This window comes from Coloeus monedula (genome assembly GCF_965178545.1).
Source record: "Coloeus monedula genome assembly, chromosome: 5".
Taxonomy (NCBI): Eukaryota; Metazoa; Chordata; class Aves; order Passeriformes; family Corvidae; genus Coloeus; species Coloeus monedula.
The window spans coordinates 11,886,994-11,903,232 of record NC_138785.1 but is presented as its reverse complement, the minus strand read 5'-3'; the positions used below and the strand labels follow the sequence as shown (position 1 = coordinate 11,903,232).

The following is a 16,239-nucleotide window of genomic DNA, read 5'->3' as shown; positions in this document are numbered from 1 at the left end:
ACTTCCACTGCTCACATATTATGAAAAGAAAGTAGTGTTTGGAGTGCACAATAGAATGGAAATCACAATAAACATAGGCATCTTTTTGAGTTTTTTTTTTTTTTTTTTGTTTTTAACATTTCAGTTGACCTTCACATCTGCTGTCTAGATTTTGCTCAGCTTCAACAGATTAAGCAGCACCATCATTGTCCTCCTCCATCTCTTACTCGTCTTCATCCTCTTCCCTGGCAACCCCATGAGATTCAATGCTAAAGATCTGGCGCAGTTGGCCAGGTGCCCATCAGGTTGTTTTGACAAGGAAGGAAAACTGAAGATTCGCAGAGTGGTCGGGGATGAAAAATTAATAGGTAAAAATGACTTGCATTGAAAACTACTCCTGGTTGCTGTGCATGCTCTGTGCAGCTGTTAGTTTGGTTTCACTAATCACATACACCTCAGGTTTTTGTTTTCTTTATTACTGATGCTTGACTAGTGCTAAATACCTTTCTGAATACTGAGGCTTAAAACTAATTTGCAAAGTTTCCTTTGTCATATACATGAGAAAGAGAGTACAAGTCCTTAACATGACTTTTTTTTTTTTTCCTGTAAACAAAAACTGGTTTTCCTCTGCTAGTAAATTCTAGTCACCAGTCACTGGTTGTCGTGTTTTAAAAATTAGATATCCAGTTCCTCAGGATTTACCCCTCCCATCTCTAAAGACTCTGTTCTTTCATCAGGATAAATTTTCCATGACTCACTTCCCACCTCCTTTGCAGGTTTCTTCAGGCTTTTATGACCATATTTTAAATGTCTTTCAATTTTCAGTAAGCTTGAATAAACCTCTATTCCCTCAGTAGCTGTTAGAAAATAGCTCATGTTTAGTGATAAAATCAGTCTTAACACAATAATTTCAGGAGCAACAAATGTTCTATTTTCACTTGTCCCAGTTGATCTTCATTGTGACTGTATTTACTTTTATTGTATTAGAAAAAAACCCAAACAAGCTCAAAACCAGCACAGACTCAGTTATAAGGGGCTGAGCAAGTTCTGTGCCACATTTTCAGAATAGTTTATACATGCCCTTGGTAAAACCACAACATGCATTTTCTAATCATAAATAGCCAGAATTTCCTGTGGAGGGTAAAGCAAACTTCCTGGGCCGGAGGCTTTAGGAAGCTTTCACTTCTGTTTGCCTTGAGGTTCCTCACCAGGTTTACATACCCTGTGTACTCATTGTTGGCAGCATATCAAGCCCTTCCTGGTTGATATCTGATGTTTTGAGGATGTTTTGAATTTTCTGTTACTTATGATTATGTTGAGTGTTATTATTGCTAATACTGTTAAAAACCTTACATTTACTGGAGAGATACCAAACATTTCTGTAGCCCAGTATCGTGGGCTATCTGTGCCATGGTCAGTGGTAGATTCTGGGAAAGTGTTTAAGGAGCAATGCATGTGTGGGATGTTCCTATTGCCTGGTAAATCCTTTTGGCTCCCAGCAATCACATTATGATCCCTTGAGAAGAAGGGTTCTTTCTGCCAGGGCATGTTGGTCACTGTGTATCCTGTTCACTGATAGGTTTGTCATTGTTAGTCTGACTAATCTTTGGACTTGCTTATTTTTCACACTTATAAGGTAATGACTATCCCAATCCTATGGAAAAATGCCTTTTATCTGAAAAGGCTGCAGTGTGAATGTGATTCCTTCCTTCTGGTGCCCACAGGGTTCTGGGGGATGGAATTTATCTTAGCAGCATCCTGTACTTGTACTCTAAAGCTACATACTCGATCTGATGACTGTGTTTAAGTTTTTAGTTGGTGGATGTGCATCAAATTATATTATGTTATTTTCTGTATTGTCCTTGCACTAGTAGGTCTGATAAGATGCAGGAACTTAAATTCCTTTTCTAAGAAAACCCCCCAGGTTATTACTGAACATAGTTATTCTAAGTCCCAGTGCCTGTAAGTGTAAACCTCCCACTTTCTTGAGGGGAAAAAGCTACTCTGATTTTCAAATGTTGCCTATTGAAATTATCAAGAGGAAAAGAGAATTTTATTTATTTGTTTACTGTAACAAGACATCCTTCTGCTCAATATAATGTTCTTAGTGGTGGCCAGCTTAGGGAAATACAAGAATTCCTCAGAGGCAGCTGTAGAATAACATGACCTTAAGGTACAGCTGTTCTTCCAGCTCCCTAGCAATTCCAACACTGTCTGAGGTACAGGGTTTCATGTCCCCTCTCAAAAATGCAAAAGAATACATCTTGTGTAAAAATATTTCTTCCTCTTTGTACTAGTTTGAAAACAAACCAGTTGGAGGCACCAAGTCAGAATAACAATTAAACAGGGAAATTAAAGAAAAGGAAAAAATAAAAGTAAACACTGGTTCAAACTGACAGAGTCAAGATACAGCCTGACGCCCTGTTAGTCAGGGTGGTGGTAGCAGTCTGATAGAATGGTGGCTGCAGTCTTCTGAAGTGGTGATCCTGTAGAAAAAGGGTCTGCTCTTCCTCAGGTCCAGTGGTGGCTGTGTAGCTCCTGTCCTCTGGAAATCCAGTGGAAGGGTTGTCTCTGGTGTTCAGCATCTCAGCTTATATCCACAATGGGATGCTTTGTTCCTCTCTCTGGGTGGAGCATCTCACAATGGGGTAATGAGTCATGAGGCCAAGTGTTGATTAGGCTCATTAACAGAAGATAGTCCAGAGGGAGTTATCTCTGAGTCATGTGGCAGGACAATGATGGGCCATTACCAGAAAGATAGTCTGGGGGGAGGAGGCAAGGAAACACTGCCCCACCTGATTTCAACAGCTCATGGGGATGGTAATAGAATACACTGCAACCCAGGACACTCTTTTAAGAAATTATCTCTAAAGAGGTCACATTAGTCTGTGAGATTTATATCTGTGTATGTTTATAATATGTTTGTGTCTGTATGTATCTACACATACACCTACAAGTGTATTTGTAAAAAGAAAAATAATGCAATATTAAAAGTCATCTGTTTATGGAAAAATAACTTTTTAAAGTTTTTTGACCCACTCACTTACTGTGAAGTTGTGAAACATTCCCCATTCTCAAAAGTTTGTTTACATGCCTGCCATGTGTCTATAAACAAAAAGATGTTGTTCCCACGGGTTAAGCACTTTTAAAAAGTATAGCAAAACAGTAATAGCAAAGTGGCTGTAAATATTTAGGTCTCATTTTACTCCTTTTCTTATGTTCTGAAAATTGTAATTTCAGATTAGCACGTTCTAATATAAGTGTAATAGTGAATGTTTTTCTGCTTTAACATGGATTAGTTTAGATCTTCTGCAATGATGGGAGCAAAAGGTGTTGCATGCTGAAGTGCCTTTTTCTGCTCCCATGTGAGGAAGAGGGAGAGGGAGAAAAGCTGGGAAAACAGTGTTGAGTGTGTGCTGCAGTCACCAATTCTCCTGGCTGCAGAGTAGAAGAAACCTTCTGGGAAGTTATTTGGCATCTAACGTAGGCAGCCACTGAGTTAAGCTGTCTTGTTTTGGTTGATAATGATTTTCTTTTCTGACCTTTATAACTAATTCACCTTCTTTAAGAAGCATTTAATGTGTGAAGACAAAAGGTGGTTTTTATTAATCTCTTACCTCTTTGCATGCAGAACCGAAGGAGAGATGGTGCCGACTGAAAGGAAATCTACTTTTTCTAATGAAAAATAAGGTAATTCATTTCTCTACTGCTTTTCTGGACGTGGTAGTCTAATGTGAGAATTTGAGTAATCCTTTTTGATGATAGCTACATTGACATTGTGCTTTTAAGGACAAAAAATATAAATCACTATTATTAGAAGAGTGGAAAGGAAAAAAATCCATTGTTTGCTGTCTGTAACACTGGCTATTCTTCATGATATCAACATCCTTTAGCTGAATCACAAATATATACCCAGGGTCTGCTCATAATATACACAGGTCTAAATCCAGGATTACTCCACCAAATCCACTGGAATAATGAAAACAAAATCTCACAGCTAAATGAGGCATTGTAGCAATGTTCAAGATGAAATTTCAGACCTTGACTACAACTTTTTAGTTTGATTTTGTAACTAAATCTGTTATAAAGAATGGTATTTTCTCTTTCTTTGTTGTATAAGGCAATTATATGCCTAATATGAAGGGCCTATTAAAATAGGCTCTGACCCTGGCATGCAGTGGAAAGAGTTGCACGAGCTGCTGAGTGCCCTCGTTTGTCATTGGCTTTATTAGGAGTTTAGGCCACTCATCTCCTGGAATGAACAAGCACTAAGTGTGGAATTGCCCTTTTTCCTACCCCTTCTGTCTGATACTATGGACATGCTTCTGTAGTTGCCTGAAAATAGCACTGGACTGCAAAGAATTGAGGATAGCGTGCAGCTTGAGATGCTCACCTGTTAACAGTAAGTACTTATAATTGGCTTCCAGGATATTTTTGTACTGTATGAACCAGCAGTTGGATGGAAATGATTGTACTGCTGGGCAGAGTGTGTATTTTGTTGGAAAGATTTTTTAATGTGATATAGTGACTTATCTTAATATAGTGATGAATGTGCACATATGGTACATTTTTAAAGCAGCGTTTGCTTTCAAAGCACTGTTCAGGAGCATGTGAGAGATCTCTGTATGTTAGCAAACAAAAGGAAACAGTAGGATGTAAGGGTTTCTCTGGCTTGAATTTTATCCAGCTGCATTCCCCTGGCTGGTAATGGTCTGACAAGTTTAACGTAGGTGACAACAAGCTCATGGCCACCCCTTTGTCACACCTTCATGCATTATCATTCTGCTGTGTGACTTGCAGAAACTATTTTTAGTGAAGGGCTTTAAATTTGAAACTACTCTTTTCTATGCCACGCTCCTCCAAGTGCCCTGTTTTCATGGAAGCCTTGGCATTTTGTGAAACCATTTACGGAAGTGTTTGGATCAACTTTGCAACAGTGAAGAAAGGAGTGGGAGAGTTTTGTGGAAATCAACTGCTAGGTCCACTCAGGCTTTTGAAATTTAAAGCTGCATTTTGAGAAACTTGGAGAGTGAGACACAAATTAATGTCTTGTTGCTGAAATTATTTATGCTTGCAGGAAATAAATGGGAATTCCCCTTGAAATGCTGCAGTTTGATGGAGCCAGTTAAATAGGTGGGTGATTTTCACTCTACGTCCAGGTCAGAGCTAGAAAACAGCATCTTATTCTGCTTTCTTTGTTTAAACAAGTTTTCAAAATTTGCAGGAGTTATGGGAGAAACCAGGAGATTTGACAAATTTTAGCTTATAAAAAGACTAGTGACATGATTAATTTTCAAAAGTAATTAATTAGATTTCAAAAGGTGATTTTATCTGGTAATTTCTTTAATTAGGGAGATCACAATAAGAGAGAAACTTGGAAATGGAAGTCAGACAAATGAATCTGATCACAGAATGATTGGGCAGTGAAGTCCAAGTGTGGTGAGATATAGCAGCAGGTGCTTAGTTTTAAAATGTCACAGCGTAGCAGACTCAGTACAGAGACCACTGAGTGATTAAAGGGCAGTGTCTTACAATGGATCAAACTAAATGATGTAGCACTTCCTAGTCAGCTTATATCCCAGGAATTTGTAAAACAGTCACTTTCAGAGGCTTCATCTGTTGGGTACTATAAAGGACAGCTTCTTTGACAAAGACAAATCTCTCTGGAATCTCATATCCATGTTTCAAAAGATGCAATTTATAGGCATACTAAGTAAAACCAAAGCAATTTGTGTGCTGTGAGGACAGAAGTGAGTGTACTCTGTACACTCATCTTATATCATCCTAGAAATGAACAGGTTTCCGTCTAAAGCAGATTGTTGCCATATAAAGTCATAGTTTAAATTTTGAGAGCTAGTTTGCCAGTATAATAACAAAAAATAGTCTTGATAAAAGTTATTAAGGATCTTAATAAGCATGGTTGCCAGTTTTCTGCTCTTTGCTTGAATTAGCAGAGCTTTCAGTAGGCAGTGTGTGAAAGATATGTCTCAAACAGCACTGATGAAGAAGTTTCTATTTTGTTGCTGGAATCTGACTTGGCTTATGGCTTGACATGGAAGAAAAGTCAATTTGGTGTTTTGGAAGATCATCTGAATGCTGAACTATTAACTCCAGAGGTCACTGTCATGAAGCAAAGCCTGATTTGCTACTATTTGTTAACTGCTCTCAGGGGCACGTGCATGTCTGTATATACAAATACTTAGAGTTTAATGGCAGATTCTCATTTTAGTTCAGATGTTCAAAAATTATGCTACCTGTATAAAAAGAACCTTCTCTGTGAAATTGCACTTATCTGTGCTGTAAATCTTGAGTAGAATGGGAATAAATTTTCAGTGTAGGGAGAAAATGTGGTTAATTCTTCCACTTTTTCATATTCAGATGCAGGACAATAAACTGTTAGGCATCTTAAGGATATTTATTTTATTTCGTCTGGCAGTAAAGTTAGTTAAGTTTGAACTGAGACACAACCTAACATTTGCTGGTGTTAGTGAAACTTTTTCCTTTGTAGACTTCAGTGTGGTTTTGTGTGGTGTGGGTAGGTGGGTGGTTTTTTTGTTGTTTCCCCCCTCCCCCCCCCCGTCGGTTCCCTGCCATATTGCATTGGTTGTAGATGGCCAAGTTATAGCAGTGAGGGGTCTGCAAGTGTGGCCTTTGTGAAAAAAGGTCAGGGGCTCTGCACCACAGGACACAGCTGTGCCCACCAGCAATGCAAGTTGTGGCTCTGGGAAGACATATTTAGGAAAGGGAAGTGGGAGAAATAGCCCTGCAAACACTAAAATCAGAGAAGGAGTGAATCTGCTCTAGGTAGAGGAGACTATACAGGGGGATATGGATATACTCTGAATGATCTGTAGCCCATGGCCAGCCCATGTTGGAGCTGGTTCTTCTGAAAGGAGCTGTAGTCCATGGAGAGGATCCATGCTGGAGCAGGGGAAAAGCATGAGGAAGAAGGAGTGGCAGAGAGGAGCTGTTATGGACTGACTGTAACCCCATTCCCTATCACCCTGTGCCACTTTAGGAGGTGTGGACAAGGAATTTAAGTAGTTGAGGATGAAGGAATATGAAGTTGTACCTTGGGAAAAAGGGGGTTGGAGGAAGCTGTTTTAGTTCTTGTCTTTGTTTCTTATTATCCGTTATCCAAGTCTATTTTAATTGGCATAAACTTAAATTCATCTTCCTGGGTTGAACCTGTTTTGCCTGTGATGGTTATTGGCAAGTAACCTCCTTGTCTTCATCTTCACCAATTAGCATTTAAATTTTATTTTCTCCCCCAGTCCTGCTAAGAAGAGGCAATTATAGAGCGGGTGGGTGGGTGGCAGCCTGACCAACCACAGATACGATCCCCTGTGGGAAGTGTATTTTGCTAATACCTTCCTGTGCAAAGTTCTCAGACCTTGAGTTTGTGTGTGTGGGCTGTGTGTGCTTGCCAGGAAGTGGCAGATGTGCCTTTGCATCCTATGAACACTCTCAGTTTGGCTTAAGATTTTGAAGACAAGTTTAAAGAGTAAGTCCAAATGGTTATGCTATCAATAAAAACAAGCTTTCCTGTAATGTATGTGAAAGCTTAACATAAATTACGTTGTTACAGCATTTTTCGCAAGTGTAATGTGTTACTAACAGTTGGCAAAAAAAGCCTGAAAGTAAGATTTCAGATTGACTCATACATCAATAACCAGAGAACCACATGCAAGGTAGAAATAATAGAATAGTGACATAATCCTGAATTTCTGATGTGAATTACATTGTAATGCAGCTGTGAAAATGTTATTTGGGTTTTCATGGCATACTTGTATGTAAATTCTGCCATAAAAACATGAGAATGTATCAGAGAATCTTATATGCATCAGGCAGGCATACACAATGTATTTTCACTCTTTCATAGCTGTAGAGTTTTAGTATTTTTCACTCAAATTTGATATTTTTAAAATATTCTTACAGAATGAGATTGCTTTTTATATATTGAAGCCGTGGAGTCTTTTCTGATCTGTTAGAATATGAAGTTTTTGTATGTGTGTGTTTTAGCATTCTGTAAGTCAGTGATCCCTCCAGGGCATCTTGAAATAAAAGTGTCTCTTCTGGCTAAGGATGTACTTACTATAAACCATTTTTCAGCAGTGATTTTAATTTTCTAGAGCATGCTCTGTGTCAGTTTAAAGACTGAGCAGCTGAATAAGTGCTGCTGCACAATGTAGCATAGCTTTGGGATTGAATGTCATTGCTCAGTGTGGTTTTTCTCTGCCTATAAACTACATGTATGATATTAGTTATGAGCACATTCTGCAATATCTGCAAGCTGAGGAGCAGGTAAGTGAATCTGTGTCCGTAAGTTTCAGTGAAATATGTTGTTGCTGTGTTGGTAAGATTTTGATTTGCAGTAGGAAGTGTGCTAAATGGAGAAGAAAGTGGAAAGATTACGAAAGTGTGGTACAGGCAGGTCTGAAAGCCTTATCACCCCCCTTCATGGTTCAGAAGTCTCAATGTGTTTCTGTGTGTTCTCAGCCCCAATGTTGCCTGTGCTTTTGCCTGCGCTTAACTGGGATGTGAGTTGTCCTCTGACTGCTGGAATGTTAGGTCTATACAATATACATGTGCATATAAATGTATAGCTATCCATAAATATGTAAATATCAGGCAGCGTTTAGTGAAGGACTCAAACAAATTTGGTTGTGTTGAGAGGAGAGGTGTTGCCACATGGGCTTTGAACCTGCCTTAGTGTGAGGTATTTTCCTGTTACTGTAGACATGCATTCAGGTCAGTGAGAGATCTTACATATGTTTAAAGTCCCTTACTTATGTTTGGTCTTTTTTAAAGAACCAGTTTTGCTCCTCCTTATGTTATACTGTGAAGGCATTTTGGAAAGCTTACATTTTTGCATGCCTTAATTTAAATAGGTTTTTTTGGTCAAGATTTCATGATGGTTTTAGCCATTTTGAATTGGGATAATGCTGTGCAGAGAACTCTGTGCTAGCTGAATGCTGTAAACTCTAGCTTTAGAACCCTGCTGAGCGTGATGTACATAATGCCAATACAAAGCCCTGTGATAGCAGAAGGCCACCTCTCCTTGGGGCAGCAAGAGCACACTGGGATTTTGTTTCCGAGGGTCTGTGCAGTACCACTAAGGTCTGTGAGCTGACTTTTGCTGCAGTCTGCTTTCCAACAGTACTTGAAAATGCAGTTTTTACCCACTGAGGGATGGGAATAATCATTTGCTCCTATTTTTACTATGAACTGAAAGATTTTATATCTCATTTTCCTTCTTAACAGGATCCTGGCAAGCCCTACTTCTCTTTTGCCATCTGATTCCCTCCATTTTCTTGCTGCTTCTCCTTCCCCATTCCAGATATGACTGACTTGCTCTCCACATAATAAAGCCCTCTCCTCCCTTCCATTGCTCTTGGAGTCAGACCTTTCTTATAACCTGTTCTCACTTAGATAATCCATTCTGTCTCCTGGTTTTCCTCAGTGTCTGCTTTCATCTCTTGCTTAACTTGTTCCACGCCTTCCTTTCCTTTAGCTTTTCCATGGTGTAAGCAGGCTTAATGACACTCCTTCCTCTTTTGTGCCCACCTGTCCTTGACCTGCCTGCTTCACCAGCTGTGCCCACTGCTCGGTTTGATATCTGAAGTATTGCTTTGTTTACAGTGTCCTCCGTTGCATTTCCCCCCCAGAATCCTCCCCGGTCCTGTTGCTATTCCTTGCACTCTACAGAACAGTCTTTTACTAATCATTGAATAAACTCTTCCAAATGAGAGCTGGGAAGCATCTCTTGTTCGTGTCTGACTGACAAAGACCAAAAAGGAGCCACAGCCAGGGGGTGAGCTAGTGTTGGAAGCAACGGACACTGTCAACTTCTTCCATTGATTTTATTCTTTTGAGGGATTGATGCTTTGCTGTACCTAGGGTCAAAGCATACATGAGAAAATGCTACTTTAAACTGAATGTTGCTCAGTATTAAGTTGCATCTAGACCTGCCTCAATACCTGTTTGTCCAAACTGCACTTTCATCTTGCCTGTGCATTTAGACCTCCTCCTGTGCATTTAGCTGTGAATTCAATTTCAGTGGGAATCAAACAGCTGCTTAATCTTTTCTGTCAAATTCTTTCTCCCATTGCTTTTGATGGCTGAAGCAAACATCACTTCTCTTCCTGCTGCTCATATAGTTTTTAGCATTGCTTTCAACAGGAATGTGTTTCTAAGTATTCCTGTTCTGGCTATCTTTGTGCTTTACAGATTCTTTTTAACATAGACAGCTCTTTCCCGCTCTGTATCACCTAGAAGTCTGGACTGGGCTAATCTAATATTGCATTTTCATTTACTGAAATGTCCTTCTCCTGTTCTTGGTAAAGCGGACATTTGGTTATAACCATTAGACCCATTAGACCTCTTGCAAAACCAATTATTCTCGGGGTATTTTTTTGACCATCATTCTTTCCTTTGCATCAGACGCTTGTGTCCCTCCTTTTGTAAGCTTTTTGTTTTCACTGTGAAGATTTTTCCCAGTCTCCAGTACCGTTCTTGTTCTGAAGTTTTCTTTAAAGTTCTGATGCTGTGTCCAGCAGACAACAAATGTGTTCATAAATCTGTCAAACCAGCAAGGAAGTACCAAAACAAGACACTTAATAAAAAATGTAATCTCATTATCTTTCCCAAAGTTCTGCCTTTAAAAATCATCTTTGCTATAATGTTTGCCAGAAGTTCACAATGATAATGTTTTTATTGAATGTTCATGGGCTCTTGTGTAATCTGAGGTGGGTTTGCATGTCTGTGGTGTGTAAACTCTCCAGCTTTCTTGTTTATCATCAGTGTTCTGTATCTGTCAGTGGTTAATACTATAGGGTCCTGTGATCCCTGATCTGCATTTGTAAGCCCTTGGGTGATAAATATAAACTTTTAATCTGAGCAAATCCCTGAATTTTAAGTGTTATCTAATAGAATTAGCTCAGTTTAATTTTTTAAAAATTGTTTTGTTCTCTGCTATCCCTGCAGCAATTGGTGTATTTTAATTGTGTAATAGATCAAATTGTATGTGTTACAATTACATAATTGATGGTAATCAAGCACTAGTCTTGTTTAGACTAGATAATTGTGTAGATAACTGTATTTAACAAAAGGTTATTGAGCATCCCCATGTGGTTCTGTCTCAGTTCAGTGGCTCTTACTGGATTTGGTGCTACTCTGGCGGTTCTCAGAGTCCGTCAGATCTTTTTGTTGAACGGCTTCTCACATGACTGCAGAGAGTCCTGGGAATGAGTGGGCATTCACTATTTGAGATAAATTTACAAGATCAGTACTTGATTAGCTTCCATACTGTGCTGTTTTGGGGACTTGGGGACCAGTACTTGCAATGCAAGCTATGGTTTTTAAAGAGGACTCTGATAGCTGTCTGGTTTGGGTTAGAGGATACCTAATACTGATAGCTATACTGGAGACAAGAAAGGCTTTGAAATGCTGTGCACAAGTCCCCAGCAGAAATTGTGTAGCAGTCTATAACTGAGTAGACAGCAAGTGAAATATTTGGTATTTATCTCTTTAAATATTAGCTTTTAACACATGAAAGAAACCTAGGGATGAAGGAAGGCTAATAATACCAGTGTATTAACATGCTGCATTAAGAGATGACTCCTGCTGCAGTCTGTGAATCTGCGCTGAAGGGAATCACGGAAACATTTTGGTTTGTGTTTTGAAGTTGGTGTCAACTGTAGCTGGAAGAGCTTCTCGGCCTATGAAACTGTTTCGCTGCACAATGCATGCCAGTGAAGGACCTCTTAGGAAAACAAAACTGTATCAAACCAAGCACAGAACTGCCACATTTGATTATGTTAGTCTGAACTGGGATATTACTCTAAGAGAATATGCTGTGAAAGATTAATCTTGGCAGTAGTATACCTACATTTCTTTATTGCTGAGTGACTAGTAATCAAAGAAAGAACCCCCCACATTTTATTTAAAATCAAGCAAGCAAAAATAAACCACCTCAAAATACATGACTCACATCAGATTTCTTCTGTTTCAGGTAGTAAACTTGTTTGTGAAGATACTGTTGCTAAACTCCTCATTCACTGAAAGTGATCTGTGCCTGATATGAAGTATTATTTGTACTTCATTTTTCTGTTGTATGGATAGTGTAGCCTGTCTGCCAGCCTGTGCGTGCTGGGCTTTTCTATTGCATCAGCTTGTCTCACTTCAACCTCCGTTTAAGCTGCTTTAAATTTTGTTTATAAGGGAAGCTGTCAGTAGATGGCAGCAGCAATCTCCTCAGATAATAGTTTTAGGTTACCAGCCTAAGATGAACATCTTATATTAATGTTAACTAATCCTAAAGAAAAACACTCTACTGAAGTAATTTAGTGTGGGCAAAACTTGCTTTTATTCTTGGCCTAAAGCAAGATTTTGAAGCCAGGGGCTGCTGATTAAACTCGCTTTAGACTTTCATGAGCCGGCTTACGAGTGAAGAAGGAAAGTCAGAGGAGTCTGTGTACAGCTAGAGACATCTTGCAGCTGCAAAGTGATTGATGGCAGCCAGCCCAAGGACCTCGTGGGTGGAACCCAACAGACCATTAAAGATCTTTGGGCAAGGCTGCTTTCCCCACCATATACTCATTAGTGAAGGTTGTTTAGCACGAGGGGGAGAGGGGCTGTGCATATGTATATATGCATGTACACACATGCACTTCAGGGTGCTGCTCTTTAAGTTGCATTAGTGATCCTAACTAGCTCTAGTGCTTGCTGCTGCAGTGGCTCCCAGGTCTGAAAGCAGGCTGATCTCAAGGGGCAGAGGGCCCAGCCTGCCACATCCTCTGCTCCTTTGGGAAGTGAAGCATAAAGGGTTGTTTTTTTCTGTCCACCTCCTTTCCTGAGAGGGGTTGACATAGGATGTGTTTTGTGGCTGCCAGAAGGTGCCTGAGGGAGGGGCTGTTTTACTCCTCTCAAGGCCCCAGCTGTAACCCAGATGCCATGGCCTGCATGCTGTAGGGATGAAAGGTAACTTTTCTGAGTCATCTTGACACCAGCATGGGGATATCATGAAATAGAGGAGAGCAGCAAGGCTTCAGGCATCTGGTTGTGCCTAGAAGAAAAAGGCCAGGTTTTTTACCCATCTCTCACTCTGAGATGAGATTTTCATTTTTCCCTGAAGAAGTTGAATACCTCTGATTTATAAGAAAGGCTGTAGTGCTATCCTACCCTCACATTTGGGATGTCAGCAGCTATTGACTGTTAAGGGCAAAATGGTGCCTTCTTGTTCAGTATCTCCAGTGAGCACTATTTACTATCCCCATTCTTTTTCTGACCAGCCCTGAGAACTGAGCTTAATTCTCCACAGTGCCACCAGAGCTTATTTGCTGAGTGGTGAGAGCTAAATTTAAGTCCAGTGTTATAAAATCGGTTGTGCTTTGCCAAATGTGTACAGGCTGCACTTATCAGCACTGAATTTCACTTAATATTTGATCACTTGGTGGAGATACTGAGAGCCATTAGCTCTGCTTTCAGTTATCACCTTGGTATACACATTGTTGTACCTGGGCATCTATTAATAGAAGATATTTGTCTTTTATGCCTTTGCAGTGTAATTTTTTCAAGCAATTGGCCAAGGACCTTGTAAACATTTTTTGAAAGAAATGTGTGCTACACCAGCGCTTCTGATTACTCTACCAAGTTTGTGACATGTCACTTCTACAAAACCTGTTAACTCCTTACCTTCCTATTATTTTATTTTTATCAATTTCTCTTCTTTTACTCCGTATTATAATTTCCACCCATTAGTCCACCACAGTGGAGTTCCTCATTAGAAAGGTTTGAAATCTGCTATTATGTGCCTGCTTGTAGAACATTAGTAATACTAGCTACAGGCAAGGATTGGCCAAGATATTAACCAAATTTTAGCTTTTTAGGGTAAGTTAAATACTTTTTTGGAAACTGAATAGGTTACCTAGATTAATCAAAAATTCGCATACTTAGAGCATTTTTCTAGCTATCTAATAGAAGTTCAGAAGAAGTGAAAGATGCGGAAAACCATCTGTAGCTGACATCATGCATGCTCTATTTTCCTTTGTAGAAAGAAGGAGACAATGGCAGACTTTATACATTAAGAGAATTTCTAGGTTTGGGAGAGTTTGATTATGTGGTCTTGTGGGCGAATTTTTTTCTTGTCTTTTTTTAGTCAAATTTTTTTACTTACTGTTAAACCCCACTTAGTGGGTTTTTTTGATAGTGTGTTTTTATTTTGTGGGGGTCTTGGTCGCTGTTTTTGTGTGTGTGTGTGTTGGTTTGTTGTTGTTTTGGTTTTTCTTTAATCACATGCATCTGGCTTATATGCTTACTCAATTTCTTAGACTTTGGCTCCCCTCACTCTTTGAAATGTCTGCCTGATATTGAATGTGTCTGTAGACCTTTGCCATTGACCTCTTCTTTAGGCAATATTTATAAAGACTAGAACAAATGTGGAACACAAAAGCTCCTGAAACAAAAATGGATATCTATGTACTGTTTCAGAAGGGTATAAAAGCCTTCCTAATATAAAAACATTCTGAAGTATTCCCATGAGAGAAGATATGCCTGAGCATTAGCCCTGATGTCTCCTTTTTCTCACAGCCTTACACATGAGCGCTAATGGATCAGCCCTTTAGAGAATTGCAATGAATTCTATTTCTGTTAAGTGCATTGCAGATACCAGTGCAGCATGGCGTGTGTATGACAAGCTCCTAAGTCCTACCCACCTCAAGTGGTTTGATTTCATTGGAGTAGGGATCATGGGATGCAGCAGTACTGCTTTTTTGCAGGAGTTATTTGGATGATGCAGGTTTGTTGATGTGCTACACAGTTGAAGGAGAAAATACCCCTAATATAAATAGCCAGGAACACACCACCATTTCGAAATTAGTTGCTGGAACTGTTTTTAGTTGACAGAGTCTTTGATTTTTATAGATGTCTCCTAGATACATAGACAGCTTAAATAAACACTTTACTGTGACACTTTATTGTGCCATAAATTGAGTCTCTCCTGATGGGAGAGAATTTGCTGAAAGTCCTTGCAAGGAGTTTAAAAGATAAAGCGAGACAGCTTCTGTAGTTTCAATGCTTCCAGATAGTTGTTTATTAAGTCTTATCAGAGGAACTGAGCCACTAGCGCAACCCAGGTACAGCATGGAAAGAGGCAAAGTAGGAGTGAGAGCGAGAAAGCCTAATTATCAAGATTCACACAGCCTTTTAAAGACATTTTAACCAATAGTTACTAAAAACGTACATTATTTTTACTTTCTTACTAATTATTCAGTAACACGACTAGGAGCTGCGGAATTTTCTATCCAATCAATCCAAACTACTTTTACTGCAGAATATGGAGTGGTAGAAGAAGGAGGAGAAGGTCTAGAGAACAACAACAATCCTCAATTTTGATATTTTTTACTCTTATCTATTTACTATAAAGAGAAGCCTAAAACCTCTGAATTTTTCACCCTGTGACAATCTTACATAGTAGTCTATCACCTAATTCACACCACTGTATTTTCTAGTTGTTGTCAGACTGTTGGTAATTTTTTCCAAGGTTTGAAGCTAAAACAGTGTTGTTCAGGGGGGTAAAAAGCCTTAAAAACAGGCAGAGAAATATTCTCAGCACTCTGGGTTTCTACACTGGGACATTTTGAGGATTAGTAGTCAGTGTAGTCTGAGGTAACAACGGGATTCAGTGAGGCCAACCTGTTTGGCTTTTTAGAGAAATAAAGAGAGTGTATAATCAGTTTTTACTGATGAGGTTTTCTGTATATGAGGAACACTTTCTGAATGATAGTTTGGTGAGTAATCAGTGATACTTGGTCTGGGTTTTATCAAAGCTTTGATAGCTTCCATTTGCTGAATATGGTTTTAATACCAAGTATGGCCACCTTGAGCAAAGCCAATTAATAAACTGATTAATTCTTTGGGATACATGCAGCAATAGGGTATTACCGCAGGCCTGGTTCCTACGGTATATCATCGTGTCCCGCAGCCATAGGGAGGAGGAGGAGAAGATCCAGCAGGCAGGAATTGTGCAGCAAGATTGATTTATTTAATTATTTTACAAATTCTTTTATAGACTTTTTTCTTCATAGTCTAATTGGGCAAAGGACCAGCCACCCCTTGGGGGTGACTGGCCAAAATCCTAAAACATCCATTATCAAAATATTTTCTACTATACCATAAACAAGACTTTCCAAGGTTGCAGGTGGCTTGGTTGTTTACATTCCCTGCTACCTCTTCTGTGAGAGAGAAAGTCTCTCACGGACT

The 16,239-nt window shown here is 39.3% G+C and overlaps 1 protein-coding gene across 4 annotated transcripts in view; it reads left to right on the top strand.

Annotated features, from left to right (window-relative positions):
- INPP4B (inositol polyphosphate-4-phosphatase type II B) overlaps positions 1-16,239 on the top strand; it is a 337,675-nt gene that overhangs the window by 44,254 nt on the left and 277,182 nt on the right. For 3 of the 4 annotated variants that reach the window (XM_082281863.1, XM_082281864.1, XM_082281862.1), the window contains exons 2-3: positions 125-347; positions 3,611-3,669. In XM_082281863.1, coding sequence (XP_082137989.1) covers positions 236-347; positions 3,611-3,669 — 171 coding nt within the window. In that variant the 5' untranslated portion in view covers positions 125-235. Of the gene's footprint in view, positions 1-124; positions 348-3,610; positions 3,670-16,239 lie in introns of those variants that run through there. The other variant, XM_082281866.1, reaches the window with a different exon arrangement.